This window comes from Carcharhinus amblyrhynchos, unplaced genomic scaffold (genome assembly GCF_965287045.1).
Source record: "Carcharhinus amblyrhynchos unplaced genomic scaffold, sCarAmb.v2.hapA scaffold_75, whole genome shotgun sequence".
NCBI classification, from domain to species: Eukaryota; Metazoa; Chordata; class Chondrichthyes; order Carcharhiniformes; family Carcharhinidae; genus Carcharhinus; species Carcharhinus amblyrhynchos.
The window spans coordinates 932,986-955,584 of NW_027649815.1; the positions used below are offsets into that span (position 1 = coordinate 932,986).

Below are 22,599 nucleotides of genomic sequence, written 5' to 3' on the forward strand. Positions count from 1 at the left end.
TCTGCTGTCCTTACCCCGGTCTGGCCTACATGTGACTCCAGAGCCACAGCAATGTGGTTGACTCTCAACTGCCCTCCAAGGGTGATGAGGGATGGGCAATAAATGCTGGCCCCAGCCAGCAATGCACATGTCTCATGAATGAACAGAGACAATGAAGAGATGTGGAGGGTGAGTGGGATTGAGGGAAGGGGCTAAATGCTGTGCTGTTCTCCTGTAGGTACTGGATAACGCATTACCCCATCGTGTTCACAGTGGACAGCAAGCTGGAGGACGTGATGTCCCAGTTCTGGGAAGTGGTCCGGAAGGAAGGCGAGGAATCTCACTGCCAGCTCATCGACACCTCAAACATGTGAGAAGAACTTCACTCTCCGCCTCAGGGCATGCCACTCCCTGGTTTAGCCCAAGGGTGGTGCTCACTCTGGCCTCAGAGGCGCCACGGAGTCAAGGGTCAGGGTCCCACCCCAGCAACTTGGTCACATAATCCTAGTTGACACACTGCTGAGCGAGCGCTGCATTACCAGAGATCTCATCTGTCAGGGACAAAGGCATTGTGGTTCGCCTTGCTGTATCACAGCGCCAGGGACGCAGGTTCGATTCCAGCCTCGGCTCACTGTCTGTGTGGAGTTTGCACATTCTCCCCATATCTGCGTGGGTTTCCTCTGGGTGCTCCAGTTTCCTCCCATGATCCAAAAACGTTAGGTGGATTGGCCATGCTGAAATTGTCCCTTAGTGTCGGGGGGGGGGACTAGCTAGGGTAAATGCGTGGGGATAGGATGGGATTGTGGCAGACTGGATGGGCTGAGTGGCCTCCTTCTGCACTGTAGGGTTCAATGAGTCAACGATTCCATGAATCTCTTCAGCCAGAGGGGGCCGGGTCACTGAGTGTCTTTAAGATGGAGATAGAGAGGTTCTTGATTGGTGAGGGGGTCAAAGGTTACGGTGAGCAGGCGGGAGACTGGGAAGCTTATCAGCCATGGCGGGGCAGGCTCGATGGGCCGAACGGCCCAATTCTGCTCCTCTATCTCACGTTCTTAACTGTTTACTGACACGTCTTTATCCCGGTGCAGTCAGCACGAGGCAGGGATGGAGCTTGAGTCACCTGACCCATTCTCTTAAAGGGGCATGGCCCCCCCTACTACTACGTGTGACAGGAGTGCTGCGCGAGGGAGGGGGGCCGTTTAATGGCAGCCAGCTTCCCTCGCTCTCGCCTCGGGCTAAACGGCAGCTCCTTCCTCGCGGACGTAACCCTCTCTCTCTCTCTCTCTCCCCCTCGCAGACACATGCAGGAGTGGACACGGAAGTACACGCAGCACGGCACCCCCAACAACAACAAGAAGCGCAAAGTCTCGCTGCTCTTCGATCACCTGGAGCCAGCGGAACTGGCCGAACATCTCAGCTACCTGGAGTTCAAATCCTTCTGCCGCTTATCGGTGAGCAGTCCCCAGCCGCTGCTTTGCCTAAAAGCTTTATTTACTGGGGTCCTAGAAACAGGGAAGACAGGAGCAGGATGAGGCCATTCGGCCCTTCGAGCCTGCTCCGCCATTCATTAGGCTCACGGTCCAACTCAACAGCCTAATCCCGCTTTCTCCCCGCCATCCCGTTATATCCAGACACCTCGTGAATATATTCAACGTTTTGGCACCAACTGCTTCCTGTGGGAATGAATTCCGCAGACTCAACGGGGGAAGAAATGCCTCCTCGCCTCCGGGTAGCGCCGTGGGCTAGCACTGCTGCTTCCCAGCTCCAGGGACCCGGGTTCGATTCCCCGGCTTGGCTGTGTGGAGTTTGCACATTCTCCCCGTGTCTGCGTGGGTTTCCTCCGACAGTCCAAAGATGGGCGGGTTGGGTTGATTGGCCGTGCTAAGAAATTGCCCCTTAGAGTTGTGAGATGTGTTGGTTAGAGGGATTAGTGGGTACAATATGTAGGGATATGGGGGGTAGGGCCTGGGTGGGATTGTGTTTGGCGCAGACTCGATGGGCCGAAGGGCCTCTTTCTGCACTGTGTGATTCTATAGGAACCATGGAGAGAGAATAGAGTTAACGTTTTGAGATTGGGTGACGTAAGGATCCCCCCATCACCCTTCGAGACCACCTGCCACATTCCTCAGGTAGTCCCCTCACAATCTGTACTCTTTGCTCTACCACTAAGCACGATCGCTTAACGGACGCTTTTAGCACCTTTCCTAGCCTTTACCATCACCATTCGCATTGCCCAATGCCGCCCTCTCCACCCACACCCTCATATCGGATAAATCTTGTCCCGTTTCCCTTCTCTGGCAAAGGGCCATCCAGACTTGGAACGCTGTTTTCTCTCTCTCTCCGCACATAGAAAGGTAGGAGCTGGATGAGGCCATTCGGCCCTCTGGGCCTGCTGCGCCATTCAGCACGATCATGGCCGATTGTCCAACTCAGTTCTCCCCGTGACGTTTGATCCCATTCCGAGTGTGTATCCAGCCGCCTCTCTTGAGTCCAAAATGCTGTCAGGCCCGCTGAGATTTTCCAGCATTTTTTTCTGGTTTTATCACCCTGGGTCAGCGGCAATGTTACTACCCCACCCTACCCCACCTCCGGCTGCCCGTAGGTTGTGAGGGGCGCCACGTAAACGCGGTAACTTTCCCTGTCTTGCAGTACCTGGACTACAGGAGCTACGTGGTCAGCGGATGCGTGAGGGAGAACCCGTCGCTGGAGCGGTCCGTCTCCCTGGTTAACGGAATCTCCCAGTGGGTCCAGCTGATGATCCTTAACCGGCACACTCCGGCGCAGAGGGCCGAGGTCTTCACCAAGTTCATACACGTCGCTCAGGTAGGACGGGGCTGAGGAGGAGGCGTCCCCCTCCCACCCCTGGGGAAATGGGGCCTACCTGACCCGGAGGCAGCCTGGTTGCTCGGCAGCCTCGCTCAGGACGCTGGAGCTGGATTAATGCTTTCCCTCCTTCCCTTCCCCCAATGATCTCGTCAGAAGATAATTAGTTTTAATCTCCGTGGAAATGCAAACCGATCCCAATCGTTTAAAGGAGTCAAAGCAGCAGAATTACAGCTGATCAGCTCCTCCCGCTGACTGGGCCAAACCCTGACACACTCCTTATCTCCTCAAGGCCCTCGCGAGTGACAGATTGTCAAATGGCCAGCGCGGCACTGACTGATCTCCTGGGTGGCTTCCAATCACCTGAGGGAGAGGAACTTTCCAGAATACTGGCCCTGGGTTTTTCTTTTTGTTTAGTCTGAGAGTGTGGAGTGTGTGCATGAATGTGTGAGTGTCTGTGTGTGTATGAGACAGTGGGTGTGTGTATGTGTGTGTGTGTGACTGTGCGCACGTGTCAGTGTGTATGTGTGCGCGTGCAAGAGACTGTGTATGCGTGAGACTGTGTGTGTGTAAAACAGTGTGTGTGTGTGTGTGTGTGTGTGTAAAACGGTGTGTGTGTGTAAAACAGTGTGTGTGTGTAGTGTGTGTGTGTAAAACGGTGTGTGTGTGTGTGTGTGTAAAACAGTGTGTGTGTGTAGTGTGTGTGTGTAAAACGGTGTGTGTGTGTAGTGTGTGTGTGTAAAACGGTGTGTGTGTGTAGTGTGTGTGTAAAACGGTGTGTGTATGTGTGTGTGTAAAACGGGGTGTGTGTGTGTAAAACAGTGTGTGTGTGTGTGTGTGTAAAACGGTGTGTGTGTGTAAAACAGTGTGTGTGTGTGTGTGTGTGTGTGTGTGTAAAACAGTGTGTGTGTGTATGAGAGAGACTGTGTGTGTGCATGTGAAACTGTACGAGACTGTGTGTGTGTATGTGAAAGACGGTGTGTGTGTGTGTGTGTGTGTGTGTGTGTGTGACAGTGTATCTGTGTGTGTGAGAGAGACAGACTGTGTGTGTATCTGTGTGAGACTGTGTGTGTGTGTGTGTGTGTGTGTGTGTGTAAGAATGTGAGACTGTGTGTGTGTGTGAGTCAGAGAGAGAGAGGGAGACAGTGTATGTGTGTGTGTGAGATTATGTGTGTGTGAGAAACTGTGTGTGTGTGAGAGAGAGAGAGTGACTGTATGTGTGTGTGTGAGACTGTGTGTGTGTGAGCGAGAGAGAATGACTGTGCATGTGTGTGAGAGAGAGAGAGAGTGACTGTGTATGTGTGTGAGCGAGAGAGAGAGTGACTGTGTATGTGTGTGTGTTTAGTGCTTCTAGTTGTCCTGCTCCGACAAGCCTCCTGCCCCTCCCCGAGTTTTATCTATCCCAATCTGCGTTCCCTTCTGGTTCTTCCGGGTCAAAGCGCATTCTTTATTTTTATCCATCCGTGGGACACGGGTGTCGCTGGCTGGGCCAGCATTTATTGCCCATCATTTATTACCCATCCCTAGTTGCTGGGGGGGGGGCAGTTGAGAGTCAACCACATGTCTCTGGAGTCACATGTAGGCCAGACTGGGGTAAAGACGGCAGATTTCCTTCCCTAAAGGGACATGAGTGATCCGGATGGATTTTTCCGACAATGGGTCATCAGTAGATTCTTAATTCCAGATATTTTTTATTGAATTCAAATTCTACCCACGACCGTGGCGGGATTCGAACCCGGGTCCCCCAGAACATTAGCTGGGTAATAGTCTAGCGATAAAACCACTAGGCCACCGTCTCCCCCGATAATTTCTGTCACAATAACATAAAGTGGGCCAGTGAGATGTTGCAGCTAAGATTGTACAAACAAAGAACAGCACAGGAAACAGGCCATTCGGCCCTACAAAGAACAGCACAGGAAACAGGCCATTCGGCCCTACAAAGAACAGCACAGGAAACAGGCCATTCGGCCCTACAAAGAACAGCACAGGAAACAGGCCATTCGGCCCTACAAAGAACAGCACAGGAAACAGGCCATTTGGCCCTACAAGCCCGTGCTGCCCATTTCAACACTCAGTGAGTGCCTTATTCGAGTCTTACGTCGCTCATCGACGTTTTTGCCTACCTCTAGTGGAACTCCACAATAAAGGGGGTGGAAATTTAGGGAATTATATTGTAATACATTCCTCTGTGATTTTTTTTTCAAAACCATGGATTTTTATAAATCTTTATTCTGGCTTTGGGCATCGCTGGCAAGGCCAGAATTTGTTGCCTTTGAACTGAGGGGTTTGCGAGGGCCATATCAGAGGGGCTGTTAAGAATCAGCCACGTTGCTGCGGCTCTGGAGTCACATGTAGGCCAGACTGGGTAAAGGTGGCAGATTTCCTTCCCCAAAGAGGCAGTAGTGAGGCGTAGTGACCTCACAGGGGCGGCCATCTTGGAGTATGAGCTCCCTGATCGAGGTAATGATTGCCTACCCAATCAGGGAGCCTCGCCTAACGTGAAGCATCAGGACTACCTCCAGTCTGGACTCTGACTGTGTACCTCGGGGGCAGGGCACGCTGGCACAGTATTTACCACTTACTGCCTTACAGGGGACGTGAGCTCGATCCCCGGCTCGGGTCACTGTGTGTGCGTGTGTGTGTGTGGAGTTTGCGCACATTCTCCCCATGTCTGCGTGGGTTTCCTCCAGGCGCTCCGGTTTCCTCCCACAGTCCGAAAAATGCACTGGTTGGGTGGATTGGCCGTGCTGAATTGCCCCTTGGTGTCCCGAGATGTGTAGGTTAGAGGGATTAGGGGGGTAAATATGTGGGGTTGTAGAATAGGGCTTGGGGTAGGATTGTCGTCAGTGCAGACCGATGGGCTGAATGGCCTCCTCCTTCACTGGAGGGATTCTGTGATACCTGAAGCACTCTTAGGAGTGGAGATGGGTTTGTAAATAAAGGGATTCTGGTGAAGTGACACTGACCTTATTTCACGATTGATTAAAACAATCGATGATAGTTTTGTAGTCACCATCCCTGAGATTAGGCCCGGAATTCCCCTGACTTGTAGCGAGAATGGAGGATTCAGTCCTCCGTCCCATTCACTGCAGCGGGACTGGATAATCCCGACCACGATGGGGCGAGGTTGGAGAATTCCTGGCCTAATCCCAGATTATTTCATAGAATCAGAATCGTAGAATCCCTACAGTGCAGAAGGAGGCCATTCGGCCCATCCCAGCCTGCACCGACCACAATCCCACCCAGGCCCTATCCCCCAACCCTGCATATTTACCCTGCCAATCCCCCTGGCTCTAAGGGGAAATTTAGCACGGACTGTGGGAGGAAACCCACGCAGACACGGGGAGAACGTGCAGACTCCGCACAGACAGTGACCCGAGCCGGGAATCGATCCCACGTCCCCTGCGGGGCAGTAGTACTAACCACTGTGCCGCCTCTATTCAGAGCTAGGACGGAGGATTTGGCGCTCGGCTCAATCTCCGTTGAGGAGCGGATAATCGCGGACGAGGTCGGAGAATTCCGGCCGAATTTATAATTCCAGATTATTTCAGTCAACTTCACCGGCTGCCCTGGTGGGATTTGAACCCTTGTCCCCAGGGAATTGACTTGGGCCTTGGTCCAGGGCCTGGTATCACGGGGCCACTGTGTCCCTCCAGGGTGGCCGGTTAATGCATGGTGTCCACTTTCCGTGACAGAGTTGTTTGACGCTCCTTCTGTCCCTTCACAGAAACTTCGGCAACTCCAGAACTTCAACACTCTCATGGCAGTCATCGGAGGCCTTTGCCACAGCGCTATCTCCCGTCTCAAAGAAACCAGCTCCTACCTCTCTCAGGACGTCACCAAGGTCTGTCTCTTGACTCCCTCAGCCTGGGGCCTTTTCGACCTCTGACCTCCGAGCCGTCCTCCCGGCGGCCTCCGGGTGCCAGCAGGCGAGGGGGTATCTGGCGAGTGGAAAATTCTGGAAATCCTCCGACCGCAATCTGTGCGGGCGGGAGTTAACGTCGTCCTCTCGCGAGGAATGGGCCTTGCGTCTTCTCTCACCACAGAAGCCTGCCCGACCTGCCGAGTATCCCAGGCTGCCAAGCCAGGAAATAGCCCCGGAATCTTTTCTAATCCCTCGCCTGGGGGTGGGGGGAGACAGGGGAGGCGCCGGGGGTGGGGGGGGAGGGACTGGAGGCCAATTGTGATCGAAGGGAGGGACGAAACAGGGAGCTACAGTCTGGCCTCAGCGGCGGGGAAACTACTGCAAACAATTCTGAGTAACAGAATTAATCTGCCTTCGGAGGGGCGGGGATTCATCAGGAACAGTCCGCATGGTTTTATTTTCATTCATTTGGGGGACATGGGTGTCGCTGGCTGGGCCAGCATTTATTGCCCATCCCTAATTACCCTCGGAGGGCAGTTGAGAGTCAACCACATTGCTGTGGCTCTGGAGTCACATGTAGGCCAGACCGGGTAAGGATGGCAGACTTCCTTCCCTAAAAGAACAGACAGGTTTTTTCCGACAATGGTCATCAGTAGATTCTTAATTCCAGATATTTTTGTAAAATTGAATTTGAATTCAGTTTTAGGAGTTAAGACAGCGGCACTCAGTGTGGTAAATGTCCAAGGTAGCGAGAGATCTCCTATTGTCTTGTAGCCATTCCAAATCTCTTCCCGCACCTATTGCATCTTTTTCCATAGCTAACCATTCCCAGGTCTCGAGTCTGTCACCCCCGGGGGCTTATGGCATGAGGGGGGCGCCGCTGTTACTAGGGGGCATAGCTATAAGGTTCATGGTGGGAGGTATAGGAGGGATATCCGAGGGTAGATTCTTCACTCAGAGAGTGGTTGGGGTGTGGAATGGACTGCCTGCTGAGATAGTGGAGTCATTCCAGGATATTAGCTGGGTTTCCAGATTAATAGTTTAGCCATAGACTAGGTAGCACTGTGGTTAGCGCTACTGCTTCACAGCTCCAGGGTCCTGGGTTCGATTCCCAGCTCAGGTCACTGACTGTGTGGAGGTTGCACATTCTCCTCGTGTCTGCATGGGTTTCCTCCGGGTGCTCCAGTTTCCTCCCACAGTCCAAAGATGTGTGGGTTAGGTTGATTGGCCTTGCTTAAAAAAATAAGTTGCCCTTAATGTCCTGAGGTGTGTGGGTTAGAGGGTTTAGTGGGTATAATATGTAGGGATATGGGGTTAGGGCCTGGATGGGATTGTGGTTGGTACAGACTCGATGGGCCGAATGGCCTCTTCCTGTACGGTAGGGAACCAAAAACAAATACAGCTAAGGATGGCAGATTTACTCCCCTAAAGGAACAGATGGGTTTTTCTGACAATTGCCAATGGTTTCATGGTCATCAGTAGATTCTTAATTCTTTTTTAAAATATTTTTTGAGAGATTGAATTTCGCCATCTGCAGGATTTGAACCCAGGTCTCCCAGAGCATCAGCTGAACTTCTAGATTAATAGTCTAGCGATAATATCACGAGGCCATCACTTTCTCTATAAAAAGGGTCTTTTCTGTGCTGTATGAATCTATGATACCAATGGCCAGCGGTAACAGTGGGAGAGACTCCCGACTATTGGAGTTACAGAGAACAGTACAGCACAGTACAGGCCCTTCGGCCCTCGATGTTGTGCCGAGCTGTGTCCGAACCCAAGCTATCCCACTCCCTATCATTCCGGTGTGCTCCATGTGCCTATCCAATAACTGCTTGGAAGTTCCTAAAGTGTCCGACTATGATGTGGAGATGCCGGTGTTAGACTGGGGTAAAACAGAAAGAAATACCACAACACCAGTTTAAAGCCCAAACAGGTTTATTTGCAGCAAAAGCCACAAGCTTTCGGGACAGCCTGTCCCTTCGTCAGGTGGCTGGGAGTTCTGATCGTAAAAAGGACACAAATGATTGGAATGTGAGTCTTTACAGCTAATCAATTCTTAAAGGTACAGACAATGTGAGTGGAAAGAGCTTTAAGCACAGGTTAAAGAGATGTGTATTGTTTCCAGACAGGAAAGTTGGTGAGATTTTGCAAGTCCAGGCAAATTGTGGGGGTTACAGATAATGTAACATGAACCCAAGGTCCCTGTTGAGACCGTCCTCATGTGTGCGGAACTTGGCTATCAGTCCCTGCTCAGCGACTCTGCGCTGTCGTGTGTCCTGAAGGCCACCTTGTCCGACTCCACTATCACAGCAGGCAGTGCATTCCACACCCCAACCACTCTGTGAGTGAAGAATCTCGGACATCCCTCCTATATCTCCCACCATGAACCTTGTAGTTATGCCCCCTAGTAACAGCGCCCCCCCTTGTGCCATAAGCCCCCGGGGGTGACAGACTAGAGACCTGGGAATGGTTAGCTATGGAAAAAGATGCACTAGGTGCGGGAAGAGATTTGGAATGGATACAATAGGAGATCTCTCGCTACCTTGGACATTTACCACACTGAGTGCCTCTGCCTTCAGCCAAGAGAGAAAGCAAATTGTTACGAGTGATTATTGTCCGAATTTCTAACCCTGTAGAAGATTGGTCAGTCCCCACCCCCCCCACCCCCCCAACAGTAACCCGCTCCTTTCTTTCCGACAGACACTGAACGAAATGACGGAGCTCCTGTCCTCCTGCAGTAACTATAGCAACTACCGGCGCGTCTTCAGCGAGTGCTCGGGGTTCAAGATCCCCATCCTGGGGGTCCACCTGAAGGATCTGGTCTCCTTGAACGAGGCGCTGCCCGACTACATCGAGGACAAGAAGATAAACCTCAGCAAGCTCCAGCAGCTTTACAGCCGCATCTCTGAGCTGATCCAAATCCAGGGCAGCACGCCGCCCTTCGAGGCCAACAAGGACCTAGTCCACCTCCTCACGGTGAGTTCCGCCCCCTCAGCCCCTGGGTGGGAAAGCCTCATCTCATCCGACCCAACGAGAAGCCGGCCTCTGTAAATCCTTCCTATCCTATTGGCAAATCATCAACCTCGTTGGCCAAGACCTTGGCCATCATGGGCAAGATTCTCCAACCTCCCAGCCACACATGGGTGGCGCATTGTTTGCAGGACCCTCTGGGTTAGCACTGCTGCCTCACAGACCCAGGTTCAATTCCCGACTGGGGGGGGTCACCGTCTGTGCGGAGTTTGCACGTTCTCCCCATGTCTGCGTGGGTTTTCACTCCGGGTTCTCCGGTTTCCTCCGACGCGGTCCGAAAAACGTGCTGGTCGGGAGCTAAATTCTCCCTCGGTGTTACCCGAACACTGGCGCCGGAGTGTGTGGCAACTAGGGGATTTTCACAGTAACTTCATTGCTGTGTTAGTGTCAGCCTTACTTGTGATGGTAATAACCAAACTTAAAGCTGAGGGATACCCGCGGGCGGGCGGCGCGCTGCCGGAGGGACTGGAGAATCCCGTCAGCGTGAACGGTCAGAGAATTCTAGATGTAGTTTTTCTGTTTCTATTGGATGAGTACATGGAACTTAGATAGAGGGTTACAGGTAAGTCTAGTAGGTGGGGACATGTTTGGAGCAACTTGTGGGCCGAAGGGCCTGTTTGTGCTGTCGTTTTTCTAATTCCAGCCCATTCCTCCTCTCATATCTCCTTACGTGAACTCAATGGGTGGGATTTTCTGGTCACACTCGCCCCCCGCCCCCCCCCAACAACGTCCCCCACCCAAGCTCAATAGACCTTGAAATGATCCTGTCGAATTTTCTCTCGGCGGGCGAGATGCAAAATGTTCGGCCAATGTCCATAAATTGTCAGGTGGCTTGGGCCGTTTAAAAGACGCTGTTAAAATGCAAGTTGAAGTCAAGGTTCTTCTTCCTTTCTGTCTAAATTAGAGTCTCTCCGACCTGGAGATATCCAAAATGTACGCAGTTATCCTGGCAATAAGTCTAGATGATGCTGTAGTGTGGGTCAGAGGGAGTATGCTTTTCCAGCTAAATAGAAGCTTTTGGGGGAATGAAGGGGATGGGGGAGGGGGGTGGGTGCCGGAGGCATTCCCTGATTCAGAGTGGCTCTGCCTGGTTTAAATCTGAATCTGAATCTGACAGCTCAGTGGTTCCCCCAACTGCATTCTCCATGGATGTACAGGTTAGGTGGATTGGCCATGCTAAATTGTCCCTTAGTGTCCAAAGATGTACAGGTTAGGTGGATCGGCCATGCTAAATTGTCCCTTAGTGTCCAAAGATGTGTAGGTTAGGTGGATTGGCCATGCTAAATTGTCCCTTAGTGTCCAAAGATGTGCAGGTTAGGTGGATTGGCCATGCTAAATTGTCCCTTAGTGTCCAAAGATGTGTAGGTTAGGTGGATTGGCCATGCTAAATTGTCCCTTAGTGTCCAAAGATGTGTAGGTTAGGTGGATTGGCCATGCTAAATTGTCCCTTAGTGTCCAAAGATGTGCAGGTTAGGTGGATTGGCCATGCTAAATTGTCCCTTAGTATCCAAAGATGTGTAGGTTAGGTGGATTGGCCATGCTAAATTGTCCCTTAGTATCCAAAGATGTGTAGGTTAGGGGGCGTTAGCAGGCTAACTATATGGAATTATGGGAATTATACCTGGGTAAGATGCTCTGTCAGAGGGTTGTTGCAGACTTGATGGGCCGAATGGCCCCCTCCTGGTTTTTTTGGGGAAGCTCAAAAGAGCATTACAGAGAGGGGCTTGACTTACTGAGACAGGGAGAGAAAGGATGAGCATTTTACAATCTCGGGGCTGGATAGACTGAGACTTCTTTCTCTGGAGCGTAGGAGGCTGAGGGGTGATCTTATCGAGGTCTATAAAATAATGAGGGGCACAGATCAACTAGATAGACAATATCTTTTCCCAAAGGTAGGGGAGTCTAAAACTAGAGGGTTTAAAGTGAGAAGGGAGAGATACAAAAGGGTCCAGAGGGGCAATTTTTTCACACAGAGGGTGGTGAGTGTCTGGAACAAGCTGCCAGAGGTAGTCGTAGAGGCGGGTACAATGTTGTCTTTTAAAAAAGCGTTTAGGCAGTTACATGGGTAAGATGGGTATGGAGGGATATGGGCCAAATGTGGGCAATTGGGACTAGCTTGGTGGGCGGCATGGACAAGTTGGGCCGAAGGGCCTGTTTCCATGCTGTAAACCTCTAAGATTATGACCCTACAAGATATTGTTTGACCAGGGGTCAGTGTAGACTAGCGATCATGGGGAGGGATTGGGGGAAGGGAGATAAGACATCGAGAGCTGAGTTTGGGATGATGTTGGATCTATGAGTGGTAGACTGTAGCAGGTACATTTGGAATAGTTGAGGATGGAGGGTACACAGGGGTGGAGTGGTCAATATGATCCAATCTCCACCAGCCAGGAACCGGTGCGTCTCCCTCTTGATGGTAGAGCCAGCACCAGTGTTACAGGGCTTGTGGTGTTAGTGCCCCTGCCTCTGAACCAGAAGCTCTGGGTTCGAATCCCACCCCAGGACTTGGCGGCAGAGGAAGGAGCGTTTATAACGCAGCCAAACATGTTGAGTGTCAGTCTGTAAACCTCCAATAGACGGCAAAGTTTCCTGGTTAGCAATTACAGTGCGCTAACCGCAGACCAACAGCCTCCCTTCCAACATATTCCAAGCACGAGTGTGGACAACCAACACTGTGGCACAGTGGTTAGCATTGCTGCTTTGCAGTGCCAGGGACCCGGGTTCAATCCTGGCCTTGGGTCATTGTCTATGTGGAGGCTGCATGTTCTCCCCGTGTCTGCGTGGGTTTTTTTTCCAGGTGCTCCGGTTTCCTCCCACAGTCCGAAAGATGTGCGGGATAGGTTGGTTGGCCATACTAAAGTGTCGGGGGGCTAGCAGGGTAAATGTATGGTGTTACGGGAATAGGGCCTGGGTGGGATTGTGGTTGGTACAGACCCGATGGGCTGAGTGGCCTCCTCCTGCACTGTAAAGAGCTAAAGAGAGTGCCCATTACACTGAGTGGCGCTGTATCCTAGAGACGCACCGCTCTCTGGGAAGCGAAGGCTCTGATCAGATCCCATTTGGTGTAATGTGAGCTATTTTGGGCCCCGTATCAAAGGAAGGATGTGTTGGCCTTGGAGAGGGCCTGGAGGAGGTTCACAAGGACGATCGTGGGAATGAAAAGCTTGACATTGCGAGGAGTGTTTGAGGACTCTGGGTCTGTGGAGTTTAGAAGGATGGGGTGGGGGGATCTGATTGAAACTTACAGAATACTGATAGGCCTGGACAGAAGGTGTTCCCATTAGTCGGAGAGACTGGGATCCGAGGACAGTAAAGGGACAACCCTTTAGAACCGAGATGAGGAGAAAGTTCTTCACCAGAGGGCGGTGAATCTGTGGAATTCATTGCTACAGAGGCCGGGTCATTGAGTGTATTTAAGACAGAGATAGATAGGTTCTTGATTGGTAAGGGGATCAGGGATTACGGGGAAAGGTGGGAGAATGGGGGTTGAGAAACTTATCAGTCATGGTAGAATGGTGAAGCAGACTCGATGGGCTGAATGGTCTTATCCTCCCAACTTCCGGGCTATCTCTACTCTTGACAATCCTTTAGTGCGTCTTCCTCTATCTCTCCAAGACTTTTGTTCTTGTTGTCTTTTCTACATGTGCGACTGACAACTCTTGTTCATTCCTTTTAGTTATCGCTTGACCTGTACTACACCGAGGATGAAATCTATGAGCTTTCCTACACCAAGGAACCAAAGACTCATCGGACAGTGGTAAGAAAACGCGACCCAGAAACACAAAACGCATCCCGGAAACACAAAACGCGATCCAGCAACACAAAATGTGACCCAGAAACACAAAACGTGACCCAGAAACACAAAACACATCCCAGAAACACAAAACGTGACCCAGAAACACAAAACACATCCCAGAAACACAAAACGTGACACAGAAACACAAAACGCCACACAGAAACACAGAACGCGATCCAGAAATACAAAATGCAATACAGAAACACAAAACGCATCCCAGAAACACAAAACGCATCCCAGAAACACAAAACGTGACCCAGAATCACAAAAGATGACCCATAAACACAAAAACATGACCTAGAAATACAAAACGCATCCCAGAAACACAAAACGCATCCCAGAAACACAAAATGCGATCCAGAAACACAAAACACATCCCAGAAACACAAAATGCGATCCAGAAACACAAAACACATCCCAGAAATACAAAACACATCCCAGAAACACGAAACATATCCCAGAAACCCAAAATGCAAACCAGAGACACAAACCGCGATCCAGAAACACAAAACATGACGCAGAAACACAACGCGATCCAGAAACACAAAACATGATCCAAGGCAGCAGAAGTGTTGCAGGAAGGTTCCCCACTTTGAAATAATGCGCCTACTCAGAGAAACACTGCGGAAAGACACAGAACCCATTAGACGCCATATGGTTAGCACTGCTGCCTCACAGTGCCAGGGACCTGGCTCGGGTCACTGTCTGTGCGGAGTCTGCGCATTCTCCCCGTGTCTGCGTGGGTTTCCTCTGGGTACTCTGGTTTCCTCCCACAGTCTGAAAGACATGTTGGTTAGGGTGCACTGGCCGTGCTAAATCAATCCTTCATGCTAGGGGATTTAACAGGGTAAATATGCAGGCCTGGATGGGATTGCGGTCGGTACAGAGTCGATGGGCCAAGTGGCCTTCTTCTGCACTTAGAGATTCTATGAAACCGGGAGCAGGAGTAGGCCATTCGGCCCATTGAGTTTGCTCCACCATTCGGTGAGATCATGACTGATCTGATGTGATCAACCTCAACTCCCACTTTCCCACCTTATCCCCTCGATTCCTGACTGATTAAAAATCTCAGCCTTCAACATAGTTACCGCCCTCTACAGCCCTCTGCGGGAAAGAATTCCACAGATTCACTCCCCTCGGACCCCCTCACTCTGAGACGATGCCCTCTGCTCCTACAAAGAACAACACAGCACAGGAAACAGGCCGTTCGGCCCTACAAGCCCGTGCCGCCCCATTTTAACACTCAGTGAGAGCCTCATTCCAATCCTCCTTCTACCTCCGACCTTTGTCTACGCCTCTCGGACTCCACAATAAAGGGGGTGCACATTTAGAGAATTATATGTGCGGCAGATTAAGGGAGATCCAATTTAGGGACAATCAGCCAAAAAGCACGTTTTTTGGGGTGTGGGAGGAAACCGGAGCACCCGGAGAAAACCCACGCAGGCATGGGGAGAATATGCAAACTCCCACAGACACTGACCCAAGTCGGAGATCCGACCTGGGTCCCTGTATCTGCACAGCAAACAGTGATAGTCACTGAGCTGTTGTGTTGCCCGTCAGTTGGTCCAGTTTAAGCGTACACTAACGACGTGAAGCACTAGGCAACTCTCGAAGCAACATCCAAGAGCAGCCCTCGTACGACCCACCGCGTGTTGGCCAACAAGGCGGACCGAATCACCTGTGGATGTAAAAAAAAAGACACCAATAAACATACACAGCTTATACAGACATTCACAGAATATCCCCAGAAGCTCAAACGTAAGATGGGTGAGCCAAGAAGTCTCACAACACCAGGTTAAAGTCCAACAGGTTTATTTGAGAGTAAACGCCACTAGCTTTCAGAGCTCTCTCACACTCCTGCACTCTCACACACGAGGGAGAGCTGGCGTACATCAGGAAGTGTGGAGAACTAGATATAATGGAGTTAGTTTGATGTCCTTGTCGTTTATAAACCTTAGTACGTTTGATGATATTTTTTCAGCTGCTTGGTTGAGATTCCTTAGTGTCAGTTCCTGATCTCTACCCCCGCTGTCACAGCGGGAGGGAGGGGTCACTTTTCCTGAACTGTGTGTCTGCTCAGTCTGCTTGGGTGATCTGTGCTCTGCCCACTGTGTAACCCATTTCTCTTTGCTCCCAGTCAGTGCCGTCCTGCAAGCCTCCCGTGGTCGTTGACTGGGCCTCAGGCGTGGCCCCGAAGCTCGACGCCGTGACGGTCAGCAAGCACGTCCAGCAGCTGGTGGATGTAAGTAGCTGGGAATTACAGTCCGAACCTTCACACTGTGCAAAGCAGACCATCCAGATAAGGATCAATAGTGACGGGAAGGGCGGCACGGTGGCGCAGTGGTTAGCACTGCTGCCTCTCAGCTCCAGGGACCCGGGTTCGATTCCCGGCTCGGGTCACTGTCAGTGTGGAGTTGGCACATTCTCCCAGTGTCTGCGTGGGTTTCCACCGGGTGCTCCACTTTCTTCCCACATTCTAAAGATGTGTCGGTTAGGTGGATTGGCCATCTTAAATTGCCCCTTAGTGTCCAAAGATGTGCAGGTTAGGTGGATTGGCCATGCTAAATTGTCCCTTAGTGTCCAAAGATGTGCAGGTTAGGTGGATTGGCCGTGCTAAATTGTCCCTTAGTGTCCAAAGATGTGCAGGTTAGGTGGATTGGCCATGCTAAATTGTCCCTTAGTGTCCAAAGATGTGCGGGTTAGGTGGATTGGCCGTGCTAAATTGTCCCTTAGTGTCCAAAGATGTGCAGGTTAGGTGGATAGGCCATGCTAAATTGTCCCTTAGTGTCCAAAGATGTGCAGGTTAGGTGGATTGGCCGTGCTAAATTGCCCCTTAGTGTCCAAAGATGTGCAGGTTAGGTGGATTGGCCGTGCTAAATTGCCCCTTAGTGTCCAAAGATGTGCAGGTTAGGTGGATTGGCCATGCTAAATTGTCCCTTAGTGTCCAAAGATGTGCAGGTTAGGTGGATTGGCCGTGCTAAATTGCCCCTTAGTGTCCAAAGATGTGCAGGTTAGGTGGATAGGCCATGCTAAATTGTCCCTTAGTGTCCAAAGATGTGCAGGTTAGGTGGGTTGGCCATGCTAAATTGCCCCTTAGTATCAGGAGGATTAGCAGAGTAAATGAGGGTTACAGGAATAGGGCCTGGGTGGGATGGTTGTCAGTACAGACTCGCTGGGCTGAATGGCCTCCTTCTGCACAGTGGGGATTCTCAGGTTCTATGATTAATGTCTAGTGCTGCTGCATATCGAATCGGGGACATGTTGAATCCTTGTTTCCACTCTTACCATGATCAATACTGTTCTAATATTCCATTCCCCTTTTCCACCATGTAGTCCGTATTTAAGAATTACGACCATGACCAAGATGGTTACATTTCCCAAGCTGAGTTCGAGAAGATTGCTCTGAGTTTCCCGTTTTCATTCTTCATCCTTGATAAGGATCGGTAAGTATGAATTCAACATTGACTTCCCACTGTGGCAGCAGTGACCAACACCAACCCCCTGGGCGAGCTTCCATTCTGCTTTGTGGCATCCCATCGACATTAGTTGGGCACCACGGTGACACAGTGGTTTGCACTGCTGCCTCGCAGTCCAAAGATGTGCAGGTTAGGTGGATTGGCCATGCTAAATTGCCCCTTAGTGTCCAAAGATGTGCAGGTTAGGTGGATTGGCCATGCTAAATTATCCCTTAGTGTCCAAAGATGTGTAGGTTAGGTGGATTGGCCATGCTAAATTATCCCTTAGTGTCCAAAGATGTGTAGGTTAGGTGGATTGGCCATGCTAAATTATCCCTTAGTGTCCAAAGATGTGTAGGTTAGGTGGATTGGCCATGCTAAATTATCCCTTAGTGTCCAAAGATGTGTAGGTTAGGTGGATTGGCCATGCTAAATTATCCCTTAGTGTCCAAAGATGTGCAGATTAGGGGGATTGGCGTTGATAAGTGCACAGGGTTACAGAGAGTGGGTCAGGGATTGGACCCTGGGTAGGTGCTTTCTCGGATGGCCAGCGCAGACTCGATGGGCCAAATGGCCTCTTCTACACCTGCAGGGATTCTCCGATTCATTTCTTTGAATGAAGAAATAATTCCTTGAACAATATATCCGAGCGGGAAGCTGGTGAAGTCTATTTGGGGAAAAGTCACGGTGAAAACCTGGGGCCAGGTGGCTGGGGCAGGGAAACAAGCGGGTTTCTGAATTTTTATAGCACCCTCGGTCGTCCAATTTATTTCTCACAACCTGCGAAGTACCTTTGAAGCATGACCGTGAGACGTAGGCCATTCGGCCCATCGGGCCCGCTCCGCCATTCAGTGGGAAAGACGGTGGCGAATTCTCGCACAGCAAGATCCCACAAAGAGTAAGGCGCTAATGAGCAGCGTGGATGGGGTTGAGTGATGTACAGGACAGCGGTATCAGTAGATGGAAGGACAGTCAACGTATTGCACTTTCACTGTCTCCTTACAGCGAAGGTATGATCAGCAGAGAAGAGATCACTGCCTACTTCATGAGAGGTAGTTCTATCTGCTCCAAGCTGCGTCTGGGCTTCCTCCACAACTTTCAGGAGACCACCTACAAGAAGCCCACCTTCTGCGACAGCTGCGGTGGATTCGTAAGTCTGTGCTTCAGTTAGACCGCATTTGTGTAGCCCCCAAACCCTCCCTCCCTCCCTCCCCTCCCATGGACACCCCAAAGCACTTTGCAGCCAATGTAGTCCTTCTGGTCACTGATCCGACGACGCAGGTGAAACGCAGCAGTGAAAGCCCGGCACAGTACGATCCCATAAATGGCAAAGTGGCTGGTGACCGGCTTGTCAATCAGTGGTGTGAGCTGGGGGGGTTAGGGGAGGGAGGGAGGGGATGTGGGGAGGGGTCCCTGCAGCAGCTCATCTCAAAAGTGCCACAGAGGTTTGTGAGGGGAGTGCGGGAATGCTGTGTTAGGAAAGCCAGTCGGAGGAGGTTCGGAGAGGCTTTGGGGGGAAGCTTTGGACCACCCATGCTGAGATTTGGGCAGCACTGTGGTTAGCACGGCTGCCTCACAGCGTCAGGGACCCAGTTTGATTCCTGGCTTGGGTCACTGTCTGTGCAGAGCCATGTTCTCCCACTGTCTGCGTGGGTTTCCTCCGGGTGCTCCGGTTTCCTCCAACAGTCCAAAGATGTGCAGGTTAGGTGGATTGGCCATGCTAAATTGCCCCTTAGTGTCCAAAGACGTGCGGGTTAGGTGGATTGGCCATGCTAAATTGCCCCTTAGTGTCCAAAGATGTGCAGGTTAGGTGGATTGGCCATGCTAAATTGCCCCTTAGTGTCCAAAGATGTGCAGGTTAGGTGGATTGGCCATGCTAAATTGTCCCTTAGTGTCCAAAGACGTGCAGGTTAGGTGGATTGGCCATGCTAAATTGCCCCTTTGTGTCCAAAGATGTGTAGGTTAAGTGGATTGGCCATGCTAAATTGCTCCTTCCTGTCCAAAGATGTGTAGGTTAGGTGGATTGGCCATACTAAATTGTCCCTTAGTGTCCAAAGATGTGCAGGTTAGGTGGATTGGCCATACTAAATTGTCCCTTAGTGTCCAAAGATGTGCAGGTTAGGTGGATTGGCCATGCTAAATTGTCCCTTAGTGTCCAAAGATGTGCAGGTTAGGTGGATTGGCCATACTAAATTGTCCCTTAGTGTCCAAAGATGTGCAGGTTAGGTGGATTGGCCATACTAAATTGTCCCTTAGTGTCCAAAGACGTGCAGGTTAGGTGGATTGGCCATGCTAAATTGCCCCTTTGTGTCCAAAGATGTGTAGGTTAAGTGGATTGGCCATGCTAAATTGCTCCTTCCTGTCCAAAGATGTGTAGGTTAGGTGGATTGGCCATACTAAATTGTCCCTTAGTGTCCAAAGATGTGCAGGTTAGGTGGATTGGCCATACTAAATTGTCCCTTAGTGTCCAAAGATGTGCAGGTTAGGTGGATTGGCCATGCTAAATTGTCCCTTAGTGTCCAAAGATGTGCAGGTTAGGTGGATTGGCCATACTAAATTGTCCCTTAGTGTCCAAAGATGTGCAGGTTAGGTGGATTGGCCATGCTAAATTGTCCCTTAGTGTCCAAAGATATGCAGGTTAGATGGATTGGCCATGCTAAATTGCCTTTAGTGTCCAAAGATGTGCAGGTTAGGTGGATTGGCCATGCTAAATTGTCCCTTAGTGTCCAAAGACGTGCAGGTTAGATGGATTGGCCATACTAAATTGTCCCTTAATGTCCAAAGATGTGCAGGTTAGGTGGATTGGCCATGCTAAATTGTCCCTTAGTGTCCAAAGATGTGCAGGTTAGATGGATTGGCCATACTAAATTGTCCCTTAATGTCCAAAGATGTGCAGGTTAGGTGGATTGGCCATGCTAAATTGCCCCTTAGTGTCCAAAGATATGCAGGTTAGATGGATTGAACATAAGAACATAAGAAATAGGAGCAGGAGTAGGCCATCTAGCCCTTCGAGCCTGCCCCGCCATTCAATAAGATCATGGATGATCTGTTGTGGCTCAGTTCCACATTCCTGCCCTCTCCCCATAACCCTTAATCCCCTCGCTTATCAAAAACCCATCAACCCGCGTCTTAAAAATATTTAGCGAGGCAGCCTCCACCACTTCAACGGGCAGAGAATTCCAGAGATTCACCACCCTTTGAGTGAAGAAGTTCTTCCTCAACTCCGTTCTAAACCGCCCCCCCCTTTATCTTGAGGCTGTGCCCCCTAGTCCTACTGTCCTTTCTGAGCGGGAAGAGTCTCTCCACCTCTATCCTATCCATCCCATTCATCATCTTATACGTCTCAATGAGATCTCCCCTCATTCTTCTAAACTCTAACGAGTACAAGCCTAGTTTATTCAGCCTCTCCTCATAGCTCAACCATAGATTGGCCATGCTTAATTGTCCATTAGTGTCCAAAGATGTGCAGGTTAGGGGGATTGGCCATGCTAAATTGCCCCTTAGTGTCAGGAGGATTAGCAGGGTAAATATATGGGGTTATGGGTATAGGGTCTGGGTGGGATTGTTGTCAGTGTTGACTCGATGGGCCAAATGGCCTCCTTCTGCACTGTAGGGATCCTATGATTCTGTAAAAGCCATGTTATAAGGATTGGAGATCGCTCCGGGGTAGCCTAGGGATGCAACCCTCCTGTACCTCTCTCATCAAGAGATGCTTTCTGTTACCGCTACACAGCACTGCGCCTCACAGTGCCAGGGACCCGGGTTCGATTCCCGGCTTGGATCTGTGCAGAGTGTGCACGTTCTCCCTTTGCCTGTGTGGGTTTCCTTTGGTTTCCTCCCACAGTCCAAAAGACGCGCTGGTTAGGGTGCACTGGCCGTGCTAAATTCTCCCTCAGTGTCCCCGAACAGGAGTGTGGCGACTGGGGGGATTTTCACTCCATTGCAGCGTTAATGTAAGCCTTACTTTGTGACACTAATAAATAAGATGAACTCCTTATTTGCCCCTACCCCCCCCCCAACACAAACTGTTCCCTCACCCCATGGTTGTCCCCTCCTCCTCCCATGTTGCCCCCCCATCTGTCAAATTAACCCCCCAATTCACGAAAACAGTAAAAGGCATGACAGAGATGTTAAGGTGCGTGATATGTAACGACTAATAATGGTACAGTTACCTGGGCAACAGTTCTTGCTTTGTATGTTTGACAATATACACAGGGCATGGATGGTGACGGTTACGTGTAATAATTAAAATTAATTATCTTTTTTCTTCTTCCATTGCAGCTCTGGGGTGTCATAAAACAAGGCTACAGGTGTCAGGGTAAGAAAAGTGTTTGCGTTGTCTTCTTCCCCTGAGGATCAGCCCAGCTACCCCTTGGGTTGGGTTTTAAGAACATAAGAAATAGGAGCAGGAGTCGGCCATCCAGCCCCTCGAGCCTGCCCCGCCATTCAATAAGATCATGGCTGATCTGTCGTGGCTCAGTTCCACTTTCCCGCCCTCTCCCCATAACCCTTAATCCCCTTGCCCACCAAAAACCTGTCTACCCGCGTCTTAAATATATTGAGCGAGTTAGCCTCCACCACTTCAACGGGCAGAGAATTCCAGAGATTCACCACCCTTTGAGTGAAGAAGTTCCTCCTCAACTCCATTCTAAACCGCCCCCCCTTTATCTTGAGGCTGTGCCCTCTAGTTCCTATTGTCCTCTCTGAGCAGGAGGAGCCTCTCCACCTCTATCCTATCCATCCCATTCATCATCTTATACGTCTCAATGAGATCTCCCCTCATTCTTCTAAACTCTAACGAGCACAAGCCTAGTTTATTCAGCCTCTCCTCATAGCTCAACCCCCTCAACTCCGGTATCAGCCTAGTAAACCTCCTCTGCACTCCCTCCAAAGCCAAAATATCCTTGCATAAGTGCGGCGACCAAAACTGCACACAGTACTCCAGCTGCGGCCTCACCAGTGCCCTATACAGTTGCAGCAAGACCTCCCTACTTTATATTCAATCCCCCTCGCTATGAAGGCCAGCATCCCATTCGCCTTCCTGACCACCTGCTGCACCTGCAGGCTGGGTTTTTGCGACTCATGCACAAGGACCCCGAGGTCCCTCTGCACCATAGCATGCTGCAGTTTTTCGCCATGTAAGTAATAGTCCTTCCTACCATTATTCCTACCAAAGTGGACCACCTCACACTTGCCAACATTAAATTCCATTTGCCAGTTCCTGGCCCATTCGCCCAGCCTATCTAGATCCTTCTGCAATCCTTTTGCCTTGCCTCTTAAGCCCTGGTTCTGGTCCCTCAATGCCGTACAGGGCTCTGAGCTATACGGGACAGGGAGGTCACAGATTAAACCACTTCCCGGCCTTTTGGATCAAGTGTCGCAACGCTAAGGTCAAGTGGTGGCGCAGTGGTTAGCGCTGCTGCCTCCAGGGGTTCAATTCCTGCCTCGAGTCACCGTCCACGTGAAGTTATTCTCCCCATGTCCGCGCGAGTTTCCTCCGGTTTCCTCCCTCGCTCCAAAGGTTGGGGGGGGTTGGCCATGTCCGTGATCGTAATAACTGGCGGAGCAGGCTCGAATGGCCTCCTCCTCCTTCTATCTCCTATGTTTAAATTGACCCTAGTGTTGGGGGGGATTAGCAGGGTAAATATGTG

The 22,599-nt window shown here is 50.7% G+C and overlaps 1 protein-coding gene across 1 annotated transcript in view; it reads left to right on the plus strand.

Moving 5' to 3' along the window:
* The window catches only part of LOC145337794 (RAS guanyl-releasing protein 1-like), a 115,549-nt gene that overhangs the window by 87,427 nt on the left and 5,523 nt on the right, over nt 1-22,599 (plus strand). Inside the window, exons 5-14 of the mRNA XM_080182636.1 lie at nt 218-349; nt 1,277-1,430; nt 2,629-2,802; nt 6,530-6,646; nt 9,368-9,643; nt 13,374-13,454; nt 15,631-15,735; nt 16,827-16,936; nt 17,954-18,098; nt 21,230-21,266. Of these exons, the coding sequence (XP_080038762.1) occupies nt 218-349; nt 1,277-1,430; nt 2,629-2,802; nt 6,530-6,646; nt 9,368-9,643; nt 13,374-13,454; nt 15,631-15,735; nt 16,827-16,936; nt 17,954-18,098; nt 21,230-21,266 (1,331 nt within the window). The remainder of the gene's footprint in view (nt 1-217; nt 350-1,276; nt 1,431-2,628; nt 2,803-6,529; nt 6,647-9,367; nt 9,644-13,373; nt 13,455-15,630; nt 15,736-16,826; nt 16,937-17,953; nt 18,099-21,229; nt 21,267-22,599) is intronic.